Below are 26,205 nucleotides of genomic sequence, written 5' to 3' on the forward strand. Positions count from 1 at the left end.
TCATGCGGAATAATAATACCTCTCATGGTCCAGCTAGCAGAGTAGTATCCATGGCACTCTTTGTTGTGAGAGGACAAATGTTACTTTGTTTTCCTATCTAGTTGCAATGCTTTGTAATTGACAAAGTTAGCTAGGTAAACATTGAAGTGGATTAAACATACGTTTTGAGAATATTTCAGCATAATAGCTGGAATGTCTACTGGAATCCATGATTATAGCTGATTATAGCTGGTTATGGTTATTCATGCCAAGTGGATAAGCTAAGTCTGGATGCACCCAATCTTCCCAAGGGTGTGCTTATGTTTATGCAAGCCTTGGGGAGTAATTTTGACTGAAAACAACAATCGCATCTTAAATGTTTCTTATTCTTGATAAACCATGGACAATGGGAGAAATGTGTTGCACCATTCCTTTTATTTGTTAATATGGATGAGATACAGATTGGACAACATAGATCACGGATGAAAGCAGTTTCACTGCATACTCATTCGAGGCAGACTCCCAAAGTATTGGCTAAAGAATCCCACATATTTATTTATAGTATATTTAACTATCTGAGTTTGATTCCTGGCCTCAACCATAAACCAGTGGTGAGTGACATCTGAACCGGTTCTGGGTCCCTGTTCACAACCCGCACTCACCAGCATCGTGAATGATGATCAAACAACCCCCATAACCAAGGCGAAGGCCTCATCAGTGGTTTCACAAATATTAAGAAACGTTATTATTAATTCGGCGGTCACCCTCACACCAGGCTCGTAGTCTTGAATCTTTATCTCCATGAACTTCTTTCACACCGTACGAAGCCAACCATGCTTATCGGAGGTGCAATTTTAGATAGATAAATTTACAGCTAGTGGGAGTCTCACCCTTCCAGGGGAAGGAGGGGTTTGAGGTGGGGGTGGCGATGTTGGGGCGCTTAGCACGTGTCCTCCAGCCACCTGTCAGCAAGTCTGAGAAAGTTAGTATTAGTGGCCACGACCAGCTTGGGCTAGCTTGGGGACAGGCTCAATTATTCCCAAGGTTGCCGAGGTGCTTGGCCAAGTGCTGAGCGTGGAATCTGACAGCTCAGCTTCTGCATCAGGTGTGGCGGCGCCCTTAACGTGGCGCACCGAGTCTGGGGGGGGGGGGGGGGGCTGGGGGGTGGCTCAAAATTGACCGACACCCATGACTCATGCTCTCAATGCCTGGGAAAACGCACGGCGTGACATTGCTTGAGCATCGTCTTGTACGGCTGCCACTGGAGCAAGTGGATTGCGGCGCCTCAACATCTAGCACAATTGGGAAATGGCTCAGAATTCCTTGGATGCTTTGGATGAAGCAATGTCCGGCCCTTCAGGCATGTGCTCTACCCCGGAGGGGCAGGGAGGCGCACGATCCAAGTCGCCTATGAGATTGGTTGCCCCTAAGGGGAAAACCAGAACAGTGGCGGTGATCCGGAAGTGCGGTGTGGCCTGCCATGGGCTGGCCCTGAGTTCTGCTGGCATGCGGACAACACTGCAGATGCCGAGTGATAAGCAGCCACGTCGTTTGGCTTCATCTGGGTTGCGGCATCTGAAGGATGACTCTGCGGCTTCTAAGGAATCGCACGGTGCCCCCCAATTGTCTCTCTTGTTGGGCAAGGCCCTCCTGCAGCTCATATATGATATCTATCCTTCTCTGTGGACTTTTTTGCCTTGTCCTCCCATGTCATTTCTTAGGAGGCAACAGTGGGCTATGACTGCATTGGGTGGAGCCCGGCATAGACCTGGCTTTTGATTTTGGGGGGCCCGTGAGTCGTGAGGGTCCCTGAGGTGGACCCCTTCCCACTTATGCCTCCTACTTCGAGTCTCCCTTTGATGAAGAAATGGGAGGTGACAATGAAGGTTTTACTCTTAAAAGGATGCAGTTTATGAGGCGCAAGCTTTTGAGGAGAATTGAGTCCAAACCAGTGCCAGACACTGAGCTTGGCATGGGGTTCTACTCCACATTTGTGAGGGTTTGTGAGGCAAACGGTGGGGTTCTGGGTTATTCAGAATGTATGGCGTTTCAACTACTTTCTCTTGTACCACTGTTTCAAGATGGAATCTTTGGTAGCAATGACAATAGCTGTGCAGCTCCTGGATTGGTTGGCATCCATAGATGTCCACAATGCCTATCTGCACATCTCCATTGTTGCTGCCCATCATCGTTTCCTGCACTTTTGTGTACTTTCACACCATTGGCACTTGCGTGTGCTTGCCTGGCTGCCCAGATGAGTATGGCTCACGCCTTCGATATCCTGGAGGACAAGGAGCAGTCGTCATATCCTCCAAGCCAACAAGGAGTGTGTGTGGGTGGTTCTCGTCACTTCTGCCTGAGCGAGGATGTCATGGTTCTCCAATCTTCTGGCCCTGATGGAGGCAGTCCTCTTGCCACTTCTGGAATGTCCCAGATCTCCTCTCCCAGCGAGGTTTTTTTGGTGTCAGGGGCTTCAATGTTTCAGCCTTATGGCATGGTCATTGAGAGGCTCAAGTTCCATCACCTAGGTCTGGATCAAGATGTGCAGGAGCTGCTGATTAGCTCCCGAAGACCCTTTACCTAGAGAGTCTAAGATTTCCATTGGTAGCAGTTGTGTGTGTGGTGCCACCTTGTGGACCCTTTGTCCTGCGGTTTGGCCTGAGTGGCCAAGTTCCTGGTGGTCGACGCTCAGCGTGGTTGTTTCCTCCCATCGCTGAAGGTCAGGTCCCCACGTAATCTGCACTTGGAATCTTCACTTGGTCCTAAACTCTTATACGCTGCCCCTTTTGAGGCTTTGGCGACCTGCCCTTGAGAGTTTTATAACCTTTAAAGCATTGTTTGTGGCTGACAATACCCCCTGGTGACCAGGGGGTATGATCAGGTACCCACCCCCCCATCTAGATTCCTAGGCAGATCGTGGGTTAATCACATTGTAGTTTATAATTTTCACCTCCCCACATTGTGTTAGTCATTGGGATTCTTTCACCAGTCTTCACCACATTGGGCTGTGTGGCTCGGTAAAGGTGGATACCCCAAGGGCCATTTCAAACACCACTGGATGAGACCATAACCCATATCACCGGATTCATGAAGGTTGTTTTATGAAATGCCACTATTAATCAGTGTACTCGTGCATACCAACACATGCCAATCCAGGGGATTCCTCACCTACAGATCCTAAACACAAGTGGTCATTACTCTGCAAAAAATTTGGCTCAACGATAGCCTAAATGGCTTCATAAATTGTGCACCTTGCACTTTTTAATTTTTTCCAATTAAGTCTGTTGTGAGTAATAAAGCCCTGTTTAAAACACAGTTGATAGCTTATATATATACATGTTTCATAATATGAGCTTATGTAAAAATATCTGATTTATAAAAGTCCACTTGCAGAAGAGTGCCGCAATACAGTATGACATGGGAATACTTTACAGGGAATATTAATCGTATTGAACCACTTGTTCTTTTTGCAGTATTGCTTCCGTGCAAACCATGCCTCCGGCCATGCCTAGTTACCACGTGGGGCTGAGTGGGCAATACACGGACAGCTCAGTCCCAGCACCTCAAGCCATGCCTCGGCGTCCAGACAGCATGGCCGTCTCTTCAAGACAACAGCAGCAGCAGCAACAGAACCTCCAGTACCGCCAAGATGTGTCTTTGGAGCTCCACAAATGGAAGCAAAGGCAGCAGATGAAGGTGTGTTCATGACCCACAAAGCCACACGATTGCAAATTTCATAAACTCAACACGTTCAGACAAATTCATCTTTGGATGTGCTTTGCAATGACTAATAGTGTACACGCATACCTCACGTAGCGTTCGAGATGCGTTCCCTGATAAGTGAGCGTGAATCAAATCAGCGATAAAAAGGGGTCGTTATAGCATTGTATATATGGGGATGCATTCCCGAAAGCATGATGAGTGATATATGAGGGCTTAATTGGGGTATCGGGAAGTGCTAATTATACAGATGTTAATATAATTTTACGAATAAATGTTTTATTATAATAACATCCATAAGTATTACCAGCATCTTTCTGTATCTTGGAGGAATCTGATGAGCTATAAAGCTCTTTTCTACAGATGTCCAGTAGCGGCACGGGGTCAGAACGTTACAACAACAAACACTAGAAAAACACTATAGGAGTGCGCAAAGTATAGGAAAGGTAAGTACATTGCTAAAAAATAAATACGTAAAATAGAAAAATAGATAAAGTGGATAAGTTCTAATTGCAAAAGTACACACATTCCCAAGCTTGAGCAAGGCAGCAAAACAACAGCAAGAACAGTCCCAGACCACACCAAGACAACGCCACACAGTCCCTCAATAAAATTGCACGTTAAAATGTAACTTGATGAATGGGCCAGGATGAAAGTTACAAGTCACATTCGCAAATGCAGTTGTATCCAGCAGGAATCTTCTGGTTCAGGATATTTTTTTAGGGATTATTAACGATGTTAACTAAGGAAACGGTTACTCACCAGTGCATCTCACCGCCTCTACCCGACTCCTAATCGCTTGCATTTGAACATCCAAAGTGATCCCTTTCCTTGTCACAACATTTACAATTTTGGGTTCACTCTCCAATACACCCGTGTGCTGAGCATGTTTTGTTTCTGTGACAAACCTTACTAATTGGCTCTGTTGAGTAGTGGCGGGTTTCGCGACATTTTATATTTATATACAATCTAACCCAAAAAAACCCTCTTATGGACTCCAAATGCGTGTTTCTAAATGTGGAGGGAAAAACTGGAGAAAAATCTACGCAATGATCTCCATAGTGTAGAAGTGGGTTCCCAGAAACAGACTTTGTAGCAGTGGGCATTTGTGATTACACTGTACTGAATAATCCTAACGAGGAGGAAACTGGTCTACAGTTGTCTCTCTGTCTCACTGCTGCCTATCGATGGCATTTGCACAAGTTGAATTTACGGTGACCTTCGACAAGTTGACCGCAATACAGCCACTCAGAAACTCTTGTATATTATGGTTTTTGTATAATACACAAGAAGGCCGATAGATTTTTGTACACTTCTCTGGGTGTTGTTTGAAACGTGCTTCAACAAACATGTTTATGGCATTCCACACTTGCTTAGTGTATATCTTAATCTCGGCAAGACACAAACAAATAACGGAGTTTGTAAATAAATGGCTTAAGCACAAAAATTGACTCACTTGCGTTTGCGTATGTGAAGTTTTAGCTGGCAGGATGTGGATTTCTTTGATATCATAGGCATTGTGATTGAGATGATACATCTTGTTTTGAGCAGAGCAATACGTCGCTGCAGCGATTACACACTGCGCCGTGTGTGCTGGGGAGCATGGTGGAGGAGGAGGAGATGCGCTGGATGACGCCACCGCCTCCTGCAGTGTTGCCTCATCCGTACGGCTCCCCACCACCCCATGCCTCCTACACGCCGCCCACAGTCTCCCCAGGGCCCGGAACAACGTCTGGAGTAGCCAGCCCCCTTCGAAGGCCAAATACTCCTGTGCGGAGGATTGATACTGGCTCTGTCAACTCACTGCAAGAAGCTGACACCATCCATCTTCAATCCAGCACACCTTATGTTACTGTTACCAACCAGGTGAGTAGTGTTGAATTTTACGTTCGTATCACGAGTAGTTTTTCAATAATTGGAAAAAATAACAAAGTGAAAGGTGCTCAATTTATGAAGCGATTTAGGCTATCGTTGAGCCTCATTTTTTGCAGTGTAATGACCACTTGTATTGAGGATCTGTAGGTGAGGAATCCCCTGGATTGGTGTGTGTTGATATGCATGAGTACACTGATTAATAGTGGCATTTCAGAAAACAACCTTCATGAATCCGGTGATATGGGTTACGGTCTCATCCAGTGGTGTTTGAAATGGCCCTTGGGATATCCACCTTTACCGAGCCACACAGCCCAATGTGGTGAAGACTGGTGTAAGAATCGCCATGACTGACACAATGTGGGGAGGTAAAAATTATAAACTACATTGTGATTAAAATAACCAACGCAGTACTGTTTAAATTAATGAAGGCAGTTTAGTAAACATTTCGTTATTGAAGATAGTCATGTGTTGTATCTATGCCCTGTTTTCCGTTATTAATATTAAGAATAATTAAGAATTTTTTTTTTATCTATATATTTTTTTTTATTAAATAATGAAAACAACCCACTACAAGCACACCAGGAATCTGTGAAACGGCCATTAAACTGGCAAGAAGTCGGTCACAGAGAGGTCAGAGACATCCAGATGGACAAAGATCGATGGCCTGACCTCCCAAGACATCTTGAGATGCACGGAGGGGGTGCAGAGCAGAGAAAAACTACTTTTGCCACTCGCGTTTTCTTAACGTTTTCCTTTCCGAAAAGTAGAAACTTAACAAAGAGAATTAACCAACAAACAATAGTTTTTTTAATTAGTAATTCTATTATATTACTCGTATTCACCGCATACATATTATTTAGAATTATATGTTTCCTATCTACATGACCTTCCTAAAAACTAAAGAGTATGAAATTCCAGAAAGCTTAAGTGGAAACATAGTTACACTTAACCTCAGGACATTAAAATATAACTCAGAATAAAACACCAATCTCTGGAGAACTAAACTTGGCGAAGCCCCAAAATAATGATGTGACGAGGATCATTACGAATATTCATTAAACATAGACGAATGATAACCACGATACTAAGACCGAAGGAACTCATGAAATATAATTCAAGAATAAATGTAACACACAGGACCACATAAATGTATTGCAAAAATCTCCTCAGCCACCTTTGTCTTCCAGCGGGGTCTGGCAAGCAAGGAGGGAGCAAAAAGGTCACAGGGGGGAATCGGTGCCTGACATTCCAAAGACATCTGTTTTTTTTCTGTTTTGTTTTCTCTCGCAAAGAATGCGCAGAGAGGGGAGTCACGTTTTGAGTTAAGCACAAGCGCGCTTAGCGAACAAGCAGTCTGGGTCGAGTCGTGCTCGGTCTCGCAACTCGGCTTGCGACGCGGCGTTGCGACGGGGCTCGCAAGAGAGCTGGGGCAGATCGTGCCTCGAGGAGAGATGGGACGACGAGAGGTCGTTAAGGTGACAGTCTGAGGGCAGTCTGTCCGAGTCGCGCTCAGTGTTGCGATGGGGCTCGCAAGAGAGCTGGGGCAGATCGTGCCTCGAGAAGAGATGGGACGACGAGACATCGTTAAAGTGGAAGCCTGAGAGCAGTCTGGGTCGAGTCGTGCTCGGTCTCGCAACTCGGCTTGCGACGCGGCGTTGCGACGGGGCTCGCAAGAGAGCTGGGGCAGATCGTGCCTCGAGAAGAGATGGGACGACGAGAGGTCGTTAAGGTGACAGTCTGAGGGCAGTCTGTCCGAGTCGCGCTCAGCGTTGCAACGGGTCTCGCAAGGGAGCTGTGGCAGTCGTGCCTCGAGAAGAGATGGGACCACGAGACATCGTTAAAGTGGCAGCCTGAGAGCAGTCTGTCCGAGGCGTGCTCAGTCTTGCAACTCGGCGTGCGACGCGGCGTTGCGACGGGGCTCGCAAGAGAGCTGGGGCAGATCGTGCCTCGAGAAGTGATGGAACGAGGAGGGGTCGTTCGAGTCACAGAAGTCTGAGTTCAACCTGGGTCGGGGCTGGGCTTCAGCTGTACTCCGGCTGGCGGAGCGTCGTGAGGAAACGAAACACCGATGCCGATAGCAGGTGTCACTTCTCGCAGAACGAAGTTAAGTGCGAGTGAAGCTGGCAGCTGCACGAACAAGGGAAGCACGGAGAAGAGAGAGTGACGAGTGACGACAAGCAATCAACCTGTAAAAGGGCGGAAATCGCCGGGCGTCGATCAAGCGAGCAAAGCAGAGAGCGCGAAGCAGTGGAGAAAGCCTGGTCAAACGGCTGTGAGGAAGAGGACAGCGCCATCGAATGCGCAGTGTGTTTGAGGCACACAGCGACCAACGACCCAGTGAGAACAGACCAGACGTCCAGAGCGACGGCGAGCATCGTGCCGACTCAACAATCAATCGAGCAGTGGAGAAGCCGGGGGCTGCCACCAAGAGAGAGAAAGCGCCATCGAATGCGCAGTGTGTTTGATACTCAGACCAACCACCACCCAGTGAGCACAGTCGCGTCGTCCAGAGCCACAACCCAACACAGTCTGAAGCAAGGGCGAGTGTCCGTGTGAAGTTGGCAGCGATCAAGGAGAGAGCGACAAGAACAGCACGACCCGGGCGTCACCGAGCGTCGTGCCAACTCGTCATCTAGCAGTAGAGGGAGAGAGAGCGCAAGAGCAGCACGACTCGGACGTCACCGAGCGTCGTGCCGACTCGTGGAGGAGCTGCGCGCTATCCGGCGACGGAATCATCGTGCACCACGTTGGCGAGCGTCGTGCAAACTCAATCGAGCAGTGGAGAGAGAGAGAGCGCACAAGCAGAGACACGCCCGAGCGAGGGAGCAGCATGACTCGCTGCGGCCACGCCCAACCCAGAGAAAACCTTTGGCCGCTGTTTGTATCCTCCCACACCACACAATCTAACGACACAACTCCCGGCTCTAAGAATTAATTAATTTTACAAGGGGACAACGCACACACAGCACGCACACGAATAAGACTAAAAAAAATTATCTTTGCGTTTCAAAAAGGGTTGCCATTTCGAGGTGGTGCGTTCACTACCAACTGATCGTGCAAAGCAGTTGCTGCCGTCGAGTTACATGAATAAGAAATGTTTTAGTCATTCAATTTCGTTAATTGCATAATCTTGCCCATGAATTTATTGACGTATACTTGCTTTTGGATAAGAGAGTGTCATGTGTTTGTTTAGAATTAAAATTGCTTAACACCAAGTCTCGAGTGTTTCTTCCAAGTCCATGCAAAACTGTCTTATTCTTGAGAACTGTATCCTGTGATGAGATCTGAAACTGGAGACCTAAAATAACATAAACACACAAAGATAATCAGTAAATGTTTAATCAATGATAATCGTGTTACCCTGATTGATACAACTCTGGATAAACGAAACTAAGCCTAATTATCATAACTGCTCACATTAACATAATCGCAAGTATCCGCATAAATTACTACGATTATCTCCGCGATTATCATAATGTATGCATATAATTACACACATTATCATAATTTATGCACGTTAATACACACATTAACATAATTAATGCGATTTGCGCATTATTTGGAAAATTACTAATTTTTATTATTTTTATCAAAATTTCATAACCCAACACATACAACACATGCAGTTGAAAATAATTATTCCACCCTTTTGGCTGCCATGTCAACACAAGTTACCCTATCCAGCAAATCAAATCGCTGTTTTTTGTGCGTCTCAATCATTTTCAACAGAATTGCAGCGTACAGACCTATATGCAACTTTGCATCCCCAGCATTTTAGTCAATCCTAGAACAAGAGCACGGATGTTCGTGATAATTTTACAGGAGAGCTGCACCCTTTAACATCAGCTTCGAGGGCCACAGGATATATAAGGGTTATGGTCTGTCTGTAAGTGGCTGTGGTATCTCACCTTGTCACCTGGAAGGGAGATGTGGTCAGGAAGGCCCTATGCCCGTGTCATTCATAAACACGAATTGAAATGTTTGGGTCCCTTCTTGCAGCACATGTGTAGCACTGTTGTGAGTGGTCATCCAGGGATACCTCACAATAGGTGAAATTAGTCATCGTGTCATTTTGGACAAACTGAGGAAATCTCTTCTGATCTCTGAAGCGGGTTGTTTGACACTGCCGGAGTTCGTTGTGCCGTCTGTAATACAACACTTTTGATTTGAGCATGTCAAGCCATGCAAACACCATCTTCGGTGCGAAACCCACCTGCAGTCTTTTGAGGTACCTAGTAGCACAGCAAATAGGTTGATGATTTGTTTGGATTTTTTACTGTTAGCTCTGTATCCATGGGTTTTCTCTGACTGGTTTTGTTCCCTGTACTATGTATACTGCTTTTTATGTACAATACCCTCCTGAAAAATACAATACTGTCCTAAAATATTTTTCACTAATGGGCTTTTTCCTTTATAAAGAATTACTGTTATAAAGGCATGTGTAAATGAAAAATGCATTATCGCATTTGGGTTGGTTTGAAGTTTATTTTAGGTTTCACCAAATGAGAACCAAAGAGACCAGGATAGGGCTGATTCGCAAGAGTAAGCTGAGTCACCTATATAACTAAGTAATTAAAACATAAACAAATCATAATAATCAAGCAAATAGAAATCAGAGAGAAAAAAAAAACAAATAGATATCAGATCAAACACAGCAGCAAAAACAACTGAATTATATAATTAATTAAAAATACTGCATGAGCATGAATAAATATTACATTAAATACATTCCTTGTAACAATTGTTGGCTAAGACAAATTTCTTAAAAAAAAGTAAATTGTCCGTAGTACAATTAAGTTGTAAGACACGGAATTGAATTAGCACTCGTGTTTTGCTTGATGTGTTTGCTTGTATTTGATGTTGTTGTTGTTTCATCAGGTGTCTGTGTCCCACTCTCAGCACAGACCCCCACTCCCCCAGATTCACCGTTCCACCGCTGCCAAACCTCCCCTGTCTGTCCGCACGGCCCTGGTTGGTGCCCGGCCCACATCGCGCTTACAGGTGTTCACTGCATGGCTTGTTCATTAATCATTTGTTTTATTATTATAATATTGTTTTGATCTTTTCTCTACATCTGAGATAGGTGCATCGTTTGCCTGCGAATACATTATTTTAGTGTCACGTGTTTTCATTCCATGGGCATACGGTGCTGTCCAGTGGTCGAAATGTAAGTGTAGAAGCACTGGTATGAAACCCATGAAACCTATTTGTCCTGCAGCAGCTCATGTACAAAGCCGTTTCCCTCAGTGGACATATCACGGCGCAGGAATAGGAACCATTCTGAATAGTGCTGGTATAATTTGTGTGTTTGGTGTTGTGAGAAGTGACGGTATGGCATACCATCCTATACTGTCCCAGTTGAACACGTAAGGTGTCCCGTATACTGTCCCTTTTCGACCACTGGTACGATGTTAATTATTTAATTCAGATGTTTTGTTATGGGAATGCGTGTTTAAGCAATATGTTGCACAGACTTGGTGTTCCACGGCCATATATCCACCTCACCCCCCTCTCGGCTCAAAATTGATCTTTTGCACAAACTTCCCTGAACAGAAATGGGCAGTGGTGAATTAACTTGAACTAAAATTATCCTTGTCACGTTGTGCATGCTGATGTAAGAGCTTCACATGCTCTCAAACCGCACACATGCGTATGACTGAAGCTCACCCGACACTTCTATTTTTGGTCAGCTTGGGCAGTGGCAGTAAATGACTGTAAAGAATGGAAATACTATATTGTTATATACAATCTATTGTTTTTGCACTATTAACAAGAGGCCAGGGGTCAGTGTGTAACTCGGTTGATGACAAAATTTACATCCACTGAGTCTGTTAGCCAAGAAAAGTCTGTTCGCCTCTTTCCAGTGTAGATTAAAAAAACGTGTGCATTTCACAGCTCATGACACGGCCTTTGCCATGGCACACATTGGTGAACCCAACGCTGCCAAAGATCTTGCCAGAATACCCTGAGCGATTGAGATCTCTGCTGTATCTGACAGCCTGCTTAGACTAAGCAGTCACATTTTCCAAGTTAAAAATTCTTCGTGTCTTTATAACCACGTCTTCTTGACACCGAATAGATCTCGTCAAACCAAATATCACAAACATGTACCAAAAGAGTAAATGCATACAAAATAGCAGTAAATACACAATGCGGCACACACTTGACACTTTTCAAAAACTCCATAATAACTGCCAAATTTGCCAGATTGCAAATCCCCCAAACACTCCAAAACAACGATGAAACATTTGTCTGGCATTGGTTAATGACCCATACACACTGTCCACACTGTACTTGCTGCTCTCACGAATTCATACAATCCCTACAAACCCTAAAAATATCCAAATGATCTCAATAATCCTATAGTGTATATCCGTGTGTGCTTAATGTATAATTATACCAGTGGCCCTTAATACAGACTCCCAACATTGCAACCTTTCTTCACTCATCCATTTGACACGCTCTCACACCCCCCGTTTACCTCATAAATACTCCAGTGAGTCCACTTAGTACACTTGACGCTGCAAGAATCCCTTGGAAACCCTTTGCTAAACACTTGCCAGCTTCACAATGTACTCTCGAAATACTAAACTCTCAATTTTACATTTAGAATTTCCGCACACCCTCCTACATTCCCCCCAAAATTTCTACACGTGCTTAGACGTTGTTATTAACTCAACTCAACCACATTTAAACTAATTTTATTGTATGTCCCAATTTGAACAAAACGTATCCAAATCCACATGTTTCAAGCTACATGTGAAGTATTCGGAATGACGGCGGGAAACCACTTGACGGGTAGCACACTTTATTTTCACTTGTCTTCCACAATAACACGTGTGGTCACTATTTCTCACACTACACACTCCACCTGACACTGGTGGTTACTACAGCTCACGGTACACACTCCACCTGACACTGGTGGTTACTACAGCTCACGCTACACACTGCACCTGACACTGGTGGTTACTACAGCTCACGGTACACACTCCCGGGCACTCCAGCCCTGTAGCGTCCGTGGCGCTACAGACCCACCCCAGCTTGGGCGTGGGTCTCGACCTCTGGGTCCCGCGGGCCGGCCCTCACACAGACGTTCGGCCCCGGGTCCCAAGGTCCCGCCTCTGGGCCACACAGGGCCCCGGTCCTCACAAGGACAGCGGGACTAGATGCCTCAGGGCCCTATCTCTTCCTCCTCCGTCTTCTGTCTTCACTGGTCACCAACTCCCTGTGCGCCTGCGCGCACCGCCTTATATAGCCTCCCCTCCCGGGAGACGGAGCGTATGCGGACCGCGACGTGAGCACCCCCTTAGTTGACCAATCCCCACGCGCTTCCACACGATCCCTTCGCTGTCAGCGCGCGTCACCGATACCCAGCCAATCACTGCCTCACAACCCATGACCCCGCGCTGACCCATGATCCTTCACCGTCAGCGCGCGTCACCAACACACACAGCCAATCACTACGCGCTGGCACACGATCCTTACCCCAGCTTGTATCACCACACACATGTACAGATTTGGTATCAATCGAAGCCCGTCATTGGTGGATGTGGAAGGAAAATGTTTTTTCCACGACCTTATCCAGCGAAATTCTGGGAGCTTATGTGCATTAAAAAACCAAAAATTGTGCACCCTCGCAAAAATAGGCTGCCTAGAACATACATCACAGCTGCCACAGGAAGTCGTAAGAGAGTGTCCTTGGGCTTGTTGAGAGGTGCTGGATGGCCGGTGGGCCTGCGTGAGAAGCTGTGGTCCATGTGGCCATGCCTGTTACATTTATAATTTCCCCATATGAACGTATTGGCGGTATAATGATACAAAATCAAAATTTTTTCCGCTATAATTATTTATTTCCCCACAATTCGCAACCCAGGTAAGAAAATATTGCGGGGTGGTGGTGCGTCAAAATCAGTTCTCGTGATCTATAAGCAGTCGGAAAACAATGTTATCAGCAGCTAAACACGAAGCTTCACACTCTTTGGTTTTATAGGTAAAGTCACGTAGGTAAAAAGTAAAATGAAATAAAAATAAATTAAATCACGACGTTTCGGAGGCAACACAAGCTTCCGTCTTCAGGTGGCACCGTCACAGCAAAATTGGATGGGCCGAGGGGGAGGGTTAAATTAAGCCTCCTTTTGTTATGCTGCAGGGGGTTAGGGGAAGGCGCTGTGTGCAGGTGATGGTAAGTGGTTAAAAAAGGGGGGACAACTAAACAAGAGGCAGTATTTAAGCTGACAAACTGGTTGCCTTGCAGTTTACTGCAGTAAACTATAAGGCTGCTAAAGTTTAACTTTGGTTAATTTGGTTAACAAATGGGGCTAATCAAGCTGGAAATAGAAAACTGGAAGAAATATGAATGGCTGTACAATTATAAGGCAGCTAAAGTTTGACTTGGTTGGTTACATCTTTTCAATGATTGCTCAATTTGAAACCATCCTCTCCGGTGAAGTTGTGTCTATGTTTGTATATCTGGATGGCTTCATGGACAAATCTCTGGTAGTATCCGGGAGGTTTAAAGAGTACTTTGGTATCGGAGAAAACTATATCATGGGAACCCGCTGTGTTGAAACAATGATCAGCTACGGCCGAAGAATTGTTTCTGCCGTGTTTCAAATCTGATTTGTGCTCACGAATTCGGTCGGAAATATGTCGTTTCGTCTCTCCGAAATAGCAATTTGTAAACACCGGGGCACTGCAAGTCAGGAATGACATCCTTCACGGATGGGATCAGATCCCTGATTTTGTGCACTGTATTGAACCGGACCTGGATCTTGTGTTTGTTTAGAATTTTGAAAATCTTTTTGGTAACGCCTGCTATGTATGGCAACGTGATGATTTTGATCAGAGTTTCAGGATCCATCCTGGCTCCTCCACCCCCCCCTTAACCTTTATATAGTCTCGTGTCTCTTAGGGTTCTCTCCACTTGATACAGTAATTTTGCTGTGACGGTGCCACCTGAAGACGGAAGCTTGTGTTGCCTCCGAAACGTCGTGATTCAATTTATTTTATTTTATTTTTTACCTATGTGACTTTACCGAAAAAAACAAAGAGTATGGACCCTTGCAGTCACGACAACTTCAAATCTAGAACGAAGCTTCACAGTCTATTACCATATAGCAGCTCCCAGCCTGATGACGATTGGCTGGCTCCGTGTACCAAAGGCAGATTTGACTCCTCGTGCCCTAGATTTGGAGGGTTCCAAGATTAATTTCTGGAATCATTTCTTGGCGGACGGGGGCATCAAAAGATTATGACTTCGTGTCACACGTTAGAATTGGAAAGCAAGCTGCTGAATCTAAGGCAACTTTTGATGGAGAGTCTGCAGCTCACTCAAGGGGCAACAGCGACATCGTCATAATGTTTTATGAGGACCCCGGTGTGTTATGCTGCACCGGTGGACCGCCAATACGTCCATTTATTCCAAGGCAGAAACACCCAGAGCGCCCCCACCCCCACCCCCTCTGATTGCAAGGAGAAAGCTGGAGCTTTGTCTACAGGTCACCTAACATAGCAATTACACACAGACAACAGGCACGTTCGCATTCAGAAACTTATAAAATTTAGATTAAATAAATAAATAATGATGTTAACACTTTTTTGTGGCCAATGATTTGCTTGTCAAGTAAGTGATAACAGTATACAATTGAAACACGAATAATTTATAATGGTTTGTGTGCATCTATTATTTTATTATCAGTTATTCATTTATCAATGGTTGCCTCACATTGTGGCTAAGCAATAGCTTGGAGTTTTACTTCTAATTTTAAAATTGGAATAAAATGGACCTGACGATTATTCACGTGACTTCTACATTCCTACTAATACTCAGTGATCTAATTGCAAAGTTTTAGCTCAATTCGAGAGGGAAAAAAACATCTTCACAATTATGCTTATAAGTGTTATGAAATTCGACACCTGCACCCGAAAGAGCTTATGTGCATTGCAAAATGAAATGCGTTGATTTTCGCCAGACCACAACGTGTGCAAATGATGGTAAATGAGGAAAGACTGAAAGTGAGAGGATTGAGTGAACGAATGAGTGGGTTGAGTAACAATGAGATGATTGAGTAACAATGAGGGAGTAAGTAGTTGAGACATGAGTGACAGAATGAGGAAAGAGTGTGCAAAAGAGAGAATTACTATGTTAGTGAATGATAGATGTCAGTCTCAAGTGAGGGATTAAATTAGTGGCATGCTTGCTTGACTGAGGTTAGAATAACGATCGTTTAGTGATGAATCAGCGCCACGGTGGTGAGGTGTTAACTCCCTCGCCTGGTATACAGAAGCTCGTGGGTTCGATCCCGACTCGTACGCCTGCTGTATATTTGGAGTTTGCGTATTCTCTGCATGGTCAAGTGAATTTTTCTCCAGGTCCTCCGGTTTTCCCCTCCACATTTAGAATCAACATCACACGTTTAGAGTATTTGGCTGCTATAGATTTCCACACGATAAGCCATTTCGTTGAGCTATCATTTGTGGCCAGATCGCTTCTGAAAAATAGAAAGTTCAGTGGGCCGTACCTGGTAAAACACTAAATAGTACAACAAATTACTGGGGATTTGCTGAATATAATCACAAATAAGAACTACATTAATTGATTACGCCCACTACTAGTGCCTGGCGAGTGTCAAGTGAGTGGGGATAGGGCGTGGGTGTCTGCTGAATTTTAGGAGAGTAGTTGTGTCTGATGAGTGTCAGCAGAGTAGTAACCGGTGAGTACTTGCCTCGTGGTGTGGTGTTTGGTGTGTGGTGAGGGTCTAGTGGATGACTGGTGAGTGGGTGTCGTGGGAGCGATGAGATGTCTGTCTGGTGAGTGGTGTTTGATACAGTGCCAGATGTCAGGTGAGTATCTAGTGGGCGAATGGCAGTGGTGTTAGGTAAGTGATGGGTATCTGGTGACAATGTCAGGTGGTGAGTAGTGAAAAGTGTCTGGTGAGGGTTGACATTGGCCAACAGGATGAGGAGCAGCCAATGGTGAACGAACCAGTCATGGGAGAATGGTTGATAGAAGGTGGATTGATTCGAAGGGGGTGACAACCCGGTCTGTAGGACGAGTTGCCCTATAGTTTGCCATAAGGTGCCTGAGCAGGTGTTCCTATGAATGTATGCCAGGATTTGGGATGTGCATGCGTCTGCTCCTAGCGATGTCTGACGCAGGAGATATATTCCTCAAAAAAGTTTACAGAGAGACAGTGCCACGCAGCTGTGATTAATCAGCAATGGTCACAACATTGTTAATGAGCACCCACTGGACAAAATACTGAATTCAAAACGTTGGTCTGGCAAACTGAGTTGAATGTGTACTGTTTGTAATTGTGTGTTTGGTTTTCATTGTGTGTGTGTTCATAGCTGGTGCATCAAGATAAAAAGAATTACAGCTCGTCCGCGATTGAAGAGTATGACACAGATGTAAGGTGTCATTTACATTGTATTTACCAATGACATATAATCACGAGAGTCTTTTTTAAAGAAGATCAGTTAAATAATACGAGGCGGACAGCACAAGAATGTATAATCACATATATATAGGGTATATACTGCATTTATGGTGGCCTTATAATTAATGGCTATAGACAGACCTCGCTTAGCACGATGCCGTAGAACGCCGATTCGTTATATCGCTCTTTGTCCTGGAGACATTTATTTTACAAACAAAAAGTAAAAAAAAATCAAAACATCTATAAAGCACTTATGAGTGAGAACACGCTGCAGCGCTGGCTTAGGAAACGTAGCCACCCCCATCATTCACTCAGCTAATGAGAGCGACGCATGGCTCTGAGCCAACCAGACCCCACCACTCCCCGCGATTCGATTATCACGATTCATGCCTCGGTTTACATTTCAAAAAAAATGTCATAGCCAAGTGAGAACACTCAAGAGTTTCAGGCTCCATCTATAAGAATCCTCACCACAGAAGTGTGGATGGAGGGCATCATTAAAATCACCACGGATGTCCTGGAGCACTTTTCTGAGAAAGACCCGGACTGGGAAGACAGCAGCAGCTCCTACATCCTCAGTTTAACACGTAGTAGGCTTTCGCGACCAATATCTAAAATAGAGGTGTATTTTTTGGGTTAGATCGTGTAAATATAAATGGGTCGTGAGCAGCCAATGCCAGGTATTGCAATTTTTGGACCCAAAAAGGACAATATACATGCATAATGTACATGCATTATGTATGTTGATTTAACTGTGAATAACCCAACCAAGAATGGATATCTATTGTAATTTATATAAATACGTGAATCCCTCCTCTGGTCTTCACACTTGATTGGCTCACAAGTGACAACATCACATTTATCCCTGTTAAGACCAAAACAGGAGGAGGATTTCCGCAATGAAGCCCTCATAATGCCCATACGAAAGACAACGCTATCGGGAACGCTTCCCCATATATACAATGGTTATTACGACCCCTTTTAGTGCGGATTCAGTTAGCGCTCACTTATTCAGGAATGCATCTCGAGTGCTAAGCAAGGGCTGCCTGTATCAGTCTTTGCTCAATTGAGGCTATTGACTAGTTCTAGGTCAACAGCTGTCTAGTCATACCATTCAAGTCACGTCAGCATCTGATACATTTCACACAAATTCAACTGTCAACTCTTTGACCTTTTTTCAAATTGTGTCCCAATGTAATAATATTGGAAAGGATTTTAATGCTTTGTAACACATCGTTGGCATATCTGTTGGGCCTATTGTCTTTTTATCACATAGTGGGCATTTGAAATGAATAGACAACCTGTTAATTACAATGTCTTTACACCTCATGCCCTGTACTAGTCTGGTTTTGCCACACATGGACATATTGTTCAGCCTTGTGGTAAAGTGAGGAAGTGGGCTGAGTGTGGGGTTAGGAGAGTGAGGATGTGGGCTGTTTAGCACATTCTGGGTAAAGGTAAAAGGAGAAGAGTAAAATAATGTTGAGTGTAATTGGGATTTATCTGCCGTTTACTGCCCATACTTTATTGTAGGTGGTGCAATATCAATGGGTGAAAATGCACCTTGTTCAGCATTCACGGCTCTGCCACAGTGAATGCAGGAGTTTCCTCTCGTGAAGAACACTTTGTTGTTGTCACTGCTCCATGCTTCGTCCTTCCTCGTCCCCATGCCACGTGATGCCTGACCATTTATAAGACGGCCACAACTTTGCGTTACGAATCTTACTGCGTTCCTGTGTTTCTATTGACTCAGCATTATAAATGTATTCAATTTTACAATGCCATTGTTTTGTTTCCATATAGATATAATTTAGCAATGTTTTTTATTTAAATTTCACGTGCACGAGTTTTAGCAATATAAGGCGATTGCCAGTGAAGCATCTGTAAATATTGAATGGGTAATGTTGTTTGTCTTTTGTATGTTTTGTGGTTGATATATCCACGCCCATCAGTCGATGCTCAGTAAGCTGTGCGAGGAGCATACAAAGGCACAGCGACAGACTCAGAGGTTGCAGCAACTACGCCAGGAAAAGGTATTGACATTACAACAACTTCACACATTTGTAGAGGAGTATTGTGAGTAACCAATGAGGGGGCAAACAGAAGGAGGTGCGAGCGGGTTGACAGTCAAGGTTGACATAACATCACGGGTTGCGTTAGGGCTTCGGAGAGCACCTTCGGGAACATGGGCGGGGCCGAGCTGGGGGGAGGAGCCACCCAAGGGGTTCTTAAGGGGGACCCGTGACGAAGGCGGGGTCGTCGTGGGGAGCCAAGGTAAGGATTGGCTGGAAGAGGGTCTCCTTGTCGCAGAGCAGTGTTGGCTGAACCGTCGCTCTGGGCAGATGAGTGGGAGAGCCAAGGGGATAGCCAGGGATATGGTCCCGTAGTATTCAGTAAAGGGTCGGCTGGAAGAGGTACTCTCTCTCCTAGTCGCGGAGCGGTGTTGGCTGAACCCCCGCTCCGGGCAGACGAGTGAGAGAGCCCAGAGGGTAGCCTAGGGTAGGACCCGAATAGTACTCAGTGTCCGGAGTGAAGGACCGAGATAGAGTGCACCTACACTGTGTGAGTGTAGGATGTGGAGTGTGACAGTGTTTTAATAAACGACAACAGCCCTTCTAGTGTTCCTCGTCTCCGCGTGAGTCTACTGCACAACACATTTACGTGGCACTTTTGAAGATGTAGACCTCACAATGCGCTTAGCAAATTCATCTCTAATATATTGTCTAGAGGAATGAGTAAAGGATCCAAAAATCTCGAGTTTTCTTGGTTAATTTGTGAATGTGTTTTGTTCCGTACGAATGATTTCAGATCGCTTGCTATGCCTGGAGCAGAACTTTAAAAGGCCAAGTGTAGTAAAATAATGATGCAATATTCAAGATAAAGGTGCCCTGGCAACAGCATTTGTTTGCATTATGATACAATTGCGTGACATTTTGGCCCAGTACATGTTAATCTAAATGTGCCGCTAGAGTTTCGAGTTTGTTTTAATCTGTTATACGGATGGTTCACTTTAGCCAGTTGCCCATCTATTTTTACATGGGAGATCCGTGGAGCATAAACACGGGAACAAAAGAAAGACAAAAACATCATGTTAATGCACAACAATCGAGGAGGTACTTAGTCGTAAAAGCGAAATGCACGCAAATAAAACAAGATCAGTGCAAATATAATGAGATCAAGAGGCGCCAAAAAAAAGTTAGGTACAGGTGCAATAAGCTGTTGTACTTTATCTTTCTTCATAAAATATCGTAATTATGATCCATCGCCACATAACCGTGTGTCTGTTACGTGCCTCGGAGTAATATTGTGCAGAACACCATACAATGTGAACGTTTAGCATTCAAGAGACACTGCAATTGTGTCCATCAGGAGCATCTCGAGGACTTGCTGGTGAGCTTGCACAGGCAGTCCGTGCAGCTGCGGGGCCAGTCTCAGCCTCCAGACCCTCACCTTCAACAGCAGCAGCACGACCTGCAGCAGCGACTCGTCTCCATCCGAGCAGAGATATCCTGCACCACTTCGGTAGGTCAAACGAGCATTGCGTTTTCCGCATCTTAAAAAACACACACCATGCATAGAAGGAACGACACGATTGGTGGTACTTTTTCATCATCAACAAATGTTTGCTGTTTACTTTACGCGTGAATACAACTCGTATAGCTCCAACACTGGTGCAATCCTGCTTTGTATTAGGCCCTGCACACAACGCGTGACTGCTTTGTAATGCATGCGAGCACCCTTATTGTTCCCTGCAGGTGTGTCCACCCGTTCGTTGTTGTTGTCGTTGTTGTTATCATTGTGGTCGTTGTTTTCTTTGTTGTCGTCGTTGTTATTGTCGTCGTTGTTGTTGTTGTCGTCGTTGTTTTTGTCGTCGTCATTGTTTTTGTCGTTCTTGTCGTTATTGTTGTCGTTGTTGTCATCGTTGCTGTTGTCGTTGTTGCTGTTGTCGTTGTTGTTACTGTGAACCTAGAGCACCTGATGCACAGCTGAAAGGTTTTTAGTTGAAATGCTCGTTCTGGTTCAATTTCTCCAATCATTTCCCTGCCGTGGATAAAATGCGTCCTTGTGGGAAGCCATTAGCAGTTGTCCTATGCTGAGACAGATTCCTGCCATAGGAACGTGGAATTTACACTCCTGGATTAGGCCTACCATTGCTCGTTTGTGTATGTATGGCGAAGCACTGTGCGTCACTGCATTGCTTGTAGGTTACTGTATTTGTATGTTTCAAAATAGTAACATAACAGAGAGATTCTTATGGCTCGTTTGAAATAATTACATTCAAGGCAGCGATCTCCCTTTTGATTCATCGCCAAGATGACAGCGTGTGTAACAGCAATGTCTTGATGCAAGTTCCCATTAAACTTGTGTTTGTGTTCAACTGGATACAATTTTCTCACTTCAATAACTTTTCGTGAACACCGAATGCGCAACATTGTAACAGTGTTCATCTTCATATTATTCCGTTTAAACGGCATTCACTTTCGATAAACAGTTATTTATACATTGTTATTATTATTATTTTGATCTAGAAATCTTCATTGAGTCTTGGGACCGGTTTTCATGACGGGTGTGCACGTATATTTTTTAAGAGTTAGGGTTTTGAATGTGTGAGGCAACCAGATATGCCATGCTTACAAGTAACTAACATATATGTGATTTATTTTACCGCACATCTTTTAAGCTATTTTAACCCATTCTTAAAATGTATGCTTTCACTTGATTACATTTTTATCACGTGTAAAGGGCTCTGAGATGTCCTGGTGGGAAGGGTGCTCGATGAAAACTAATTGTTATTATTGTTACTGACATCTCCTGGCTGCCTTGCATCACAGCAGGTTTGTAGTTTCACAGAGCTTGATATGTACGTATGTTGAATTTATTTCCTACTGGATATCTATGAAAAAGAGCTGTATAGGTCATCGGATTCCTCCAATATAAATACATTTTCTGAATCAGATTTTTTTTCACGGTATCTCGCTAACTGTGCTAATCCGAAGTGCGGGGGAAGGCCTGATAAAGTCTCCATAATACATCAACCTAATTTACAAAGCACTGGATTTCAGGCCCATGCCACCAACCATTTGAAATTTCTTTCGATGCCATGTGCTGCCATTGGGCAGCATGTGTGCAATAAAGTGAGCAGCACATGTGCATTTAGGTCAAACACATGATGGCATTGAACCCAGAAATTTTCCTCGTGACGCCAGGAAGAAGTTCTGGTGGTCTCCCCCAGTGTGTATTCTGTTGTTAATAACACTATCTTTTGGACAAGAGACATTTTTATAATAAATATGAATACAACAGCAAACAAATTGGACAAATTGTTCAATCGAGAACTCTGGAGGCATGGAGCCAGAGCTAAAATACCTTTTCTATGACAGCCTGGACAGGTGAGAGCCTGAACAGTTGATAGTCTGAACAGGTGAGAAAGCCATGAGCTGTCACTTGAAGGTAGATGGTGCTTAGATGCTGCGTATGTACAGTCAGGAGAATTTCATATGGCTACTGGTGCAGCTACTGGGAAATTACGCTCAGCAATTAGCCCTGGTTCTGGGTGCGAAGACCAGTTTACTATATGTGCTCTGCAGGACGCAGCAGTTTGCTGTGGTCAGTGGAGTGAGAAGGATGGAGAGGTACGGGGGGGAACACCTTGAGAGAGCTTTTTCTTGTTCTTCTGATGTTGATATATGATATCCATTTGACTGTTTCAGGAGTAGCCACATGGATTTGTTTCGGATTGCCGTTAAATTATCCGATTGGGCAGTTGTTCACAATATGTTGCATAGGTCTGATATGTCACACCACCACAGTCACGAACTGGACTCTCATTAATTTTCCATTTGTGGAGAAAGTGTCTACATCTTCCATGGAGTGTCTGGATCTAATTAAAGGAGGACCAGGATCTTCCCTGGTAGGTCAGATCCTGGTTGGAGGATTGTGAGGTTGCAGGTGCACCTAATACCCCAGAATTGAGCATGATAGGTTGTTTTAAGGCCATTGTAGTTTGTTGTGGTGTTTAGTCTGATGTCGTAGTAAAGACAGGGTTGCAATACATCAACACAATTTCCGACTATAGGCACAAGCTGGAGTGTTTTGCTGACTGTAGTCGACATTGGGGCGGATGTGCCACCAGGCCCTGCGATGGTCACCACAATGCCTTTATTGTGTGGATGATGTGGTTTGTTGAGTGAGAATGGTGATTCCAAGGTAATGCTGAGGATTTTTTAAACTTATTTGAGAGATCGATGGTGGATCCAACGATGAGCAGTTTTTGTGGGAGTGACGATGTGGTGAGTCACTGCCATCGGGGTTTTGTCGGTGATGTAAACAAAACCGGTGCTGTAAGGTTGAGGTACAATTTTAATGGTTGAGTGGGCCCTAAGCAGTTAAGGTGGAGAGTATAATTGAGTGTCGTCGGTGTAGATTTTTGTAGTTTATGCCGTGACTATTGATGAGACGACCAATTGGGGAGATGTATAGGGTAAAACACCTATTCTTGTTTTTCATACATTTTTGGGGAGATATCGACTCGAAAAGGAAAAGGGCCCAGCACGGGTCCATGAGGGACACATGCAGTGTACGTCATGGCATGGGTTGGGATCCTGCCAACCTTGATGTTATTATGACCTTCTTTCAGAGAGATACGATGCGAGCAACTGTAGAGCTGTGCCCCTGATGGGCCATGGTATGAGCCATCAAATTTTTATTTTTATTCCATCTTACACCTGCCTTCGTTTTTACTCCCTCCTCGATGAAGATGCACACCTGTCTATGTTTACACCACGTTGTGTGTGTGTGCAGGATGTGGAAAAGACGTGGGCTGACGGCAACAGGCTGGAGCGGGAATTGATCGCTATCAGTGCCCGGTTGCAAAATGATCTGGAGGGTTTACAACGCAGCCAGGTACAATCCGTTCCTTACACTCGTTATATTTCAATACTGATAATCTCTAATTTTTATAATTACCACACGTCCACTATAATTTAAAGCTATTTTGAGCAAAAAATTGCATTGAGTACAATACCAGATGACCTTATTTAACCAATATTTTAATCATTTTAGGGATTTTAACAGCTCAGTGTAAATAACGTTGCACAGAAAAAGAAGGTAATGCCGTACTATAATTTGACTTATGTGTTTTGGATATTATATTAAACAAAGCTTTCTGATGTGCCACATTCAGGTCCTATTATTTTGGGAAGGCTAATGTCACTGAACCATGCAGAAAATCCAGTGGGTCGTGTGGCTGAATTAGAAGCATGCATTTAGATTATTTGGCTGCTATACATTTCCACATGATAAGCCACTTCGAAATAGACTTGCAATGAATCATACTCCAGAATTGTTACTCGGTTCAAGAATGTGTAATGACATGATGACACCTGCTGGTTGGAAAAGGGAAGCACGGGTACAGGCATCACTAAAACATCATCCAATCCCAAAGGGAGCGGTATCTGGGCCAAATGTAAGGGGCGGGTCTGGCCGAGATACTCCGGGAACCTGCGGGAAGGTTCCACAAAAGGGTGTGGCCAGAGGCGGAGCCGAGCCGTGCCTGCGGCAATATAAGCGGAGGCGGAGGAGGACTCGTGGTCGGTGTGTGGAGTCTTGGGTCCGGACTGCGTCACTGCTTTCCGTCATCCGGCCACGTGGTAGATCTCCTGTTGAGTTCCACCACCCTTACCAGCATGCCGTCAGCCAGGGAGTGGCCGGGAGTGGATGGGTGGAACCACGCCGGATGATCGACCATGTGTGTAGCCTGTAGGGACGCTAACATCTAAGTGTTGTACTCGGAAAAGGAGGAAAATAGAGTTGGCCTGTGTTGTGCCCGTATTTGAAATAAAGAAGAGTACCCTCTACACGACGTGTCGCGGAAGTTGCTCAATACAAATGTATTCCTTTTTGTATTTTTTTTACCACATCGTTTCTATTGTTTATTATTTTTAATTTACGACTCATTTGTACAGTTTTGTTCAAATCTATTATCCCAAATGTAAAATTGGCATATGATTTGCATACTTTCTAAATACAGCAATCATATGTGTTGACGCATGTGTTGTCAGTGTAGGAATATATTTGAATTGATGAATTAACAGATCGTTCCCTGATTCCATCATCGTACTCAATGAAACTCAGCATTATAGGTGGATTGAGTAACAGCAAAGGCCAATTTCTGTGTTGTGGTATTGAGGCTGCACTTCCGTAGTCCAGATTTAGAAGCCCCCACATGACCCGTGATGGACCACGACAACGACTCTTCCCAGAAATTATGTTGCAAATAGGTGGGCTTGATCTGGTTCAACATTGGAAAGGTTAAAACACAAACCTGCCTTCACAAGCACAGAATGCCTCCAATAAGACAGGTGCATATATGTTGACGAAGAATCTTGAAGCAGCCCTATGGTCACATGGGGGCCTGATTCCCCTCGGTAACCATAGTGGAACTTTTGCTGGGTGGCAGCCCAAGAAAAGGAACGTGGCCGAGAGGATGACCACCACAGAGATGGAGCGATGAGATCAGCTCTTGTGCGGGAGTTGGATGGATAGTTGTATACCGCAGGTCCTCGTGGGATGGCAAATACGTGGGACAGCCTTTGTCCAGCTGTGGATGGAGCTTCACTGATGATGATGATGATGAAGAAAGCTGTTAGCTTGTGATCGCACATACAGTATATGTGTGGCTTCAGTTGGTTTAATCGCATCAACAATTTTGCAACTTTTTTCTCTTTTTCCTTCGCCTTGAAGAGCGGCAGTTGTCTACAAAGTGATATTAAAGTATATATATATTGCTCGTGCTAACATCTGCAACTTTACCCAGAGTGTCAACACACATTCGTTATGATCGGTGACTAGTTCTACAGCGGAAACTGTGTTAAACATGCAACAGCAGAACACATTTATCTTTTGACTATTGAGGTATTGATAAATCATAACTAACTTTAGTTTTTCGTGATCTCGTAATTGTGCGAGGGCACATTTGTTGAGTAACCTGTGTTTTTCTACTACGGTGTTTGCGTGCCCTCGATGTGCTTTCGATCCTTACTAGTCAGAAGCAGTTGAACGGCAGCAAGCACACATTGAAAGGGAATTGTGGAGGATCCAGGATGTTATGGGAGGCTTGCAAGCAAGCGAGACAGAGACCGAGACCGAGACAGGTAATTTCACACCAGTGCGCATTGTCACTGACTTTAGTTAT

At 44.5% G+C, this 26,205-nt stretch overlaps 1 protein-coding gene across 9 annotated transcripts in view; it reads left to right on the forward strand.

Moving 5' to 3' along the window:
• The window catches only part of LOC144933764 (uncharacterized), a 126,747-nt gene that overhangs the window by 84,057 nt on the left and 16,485 nt on the right, over positions 1-26,205 (forward strand). For 8 of the 9 annotated variants that reach the window (XM_078858841.1, XM_078858842.1, XM_078858837.1 and 5 more), the window contains 8 exons: positions 3,453-3,675; positions 5,251-5,565; positions 10,474-10,575; positions 16,924-16,983; positions 18,965-19,045; positions 20,382-20,534; positions 23,814-23,915; positions 26,056-26,164. In XM_078858841.1, coding sequence (XP_078714967.1) covers positions 3,453-3,675; positions 5,251-5,565; positions 10,474-10,575; positions 16,924-16,983; positions 18,965-19,045; positions 20,382-20,534; positions 23,814-23,915; positions 26,056-26,164 — 1,145 coding nt within the window. The remainder of the gene's footprint in view (positions 1-3,452; positions 3,676-5,250; positions 5,566-10,473; positions 10,576-16,923; positions 16,984-18,964; positions 19,046-20,381; positions 20,535-23,813; positions 23,916-26,055; positions 26,165-26,205) is intronic. The other variant, XM_078858840.1, reaches the window with a different exon arrangement.

Source organism: Lampetra fluviatilis, chromosome 8 (genome assembly GCF_964198595.1).
Source record: "Lampetra fluviatilis chromosome 8, kcLamFluv1.1, whole genome shotgun sequence".
In the NCBI taxonomy this organism is placed as follows: domain Eukaryota; kingdom Metazoa; phylum Chordata; class Hyperoartia; order Petromyzontiformes; family Petromyzontidae; genus Lampetra; species Lampetra fluviatilis.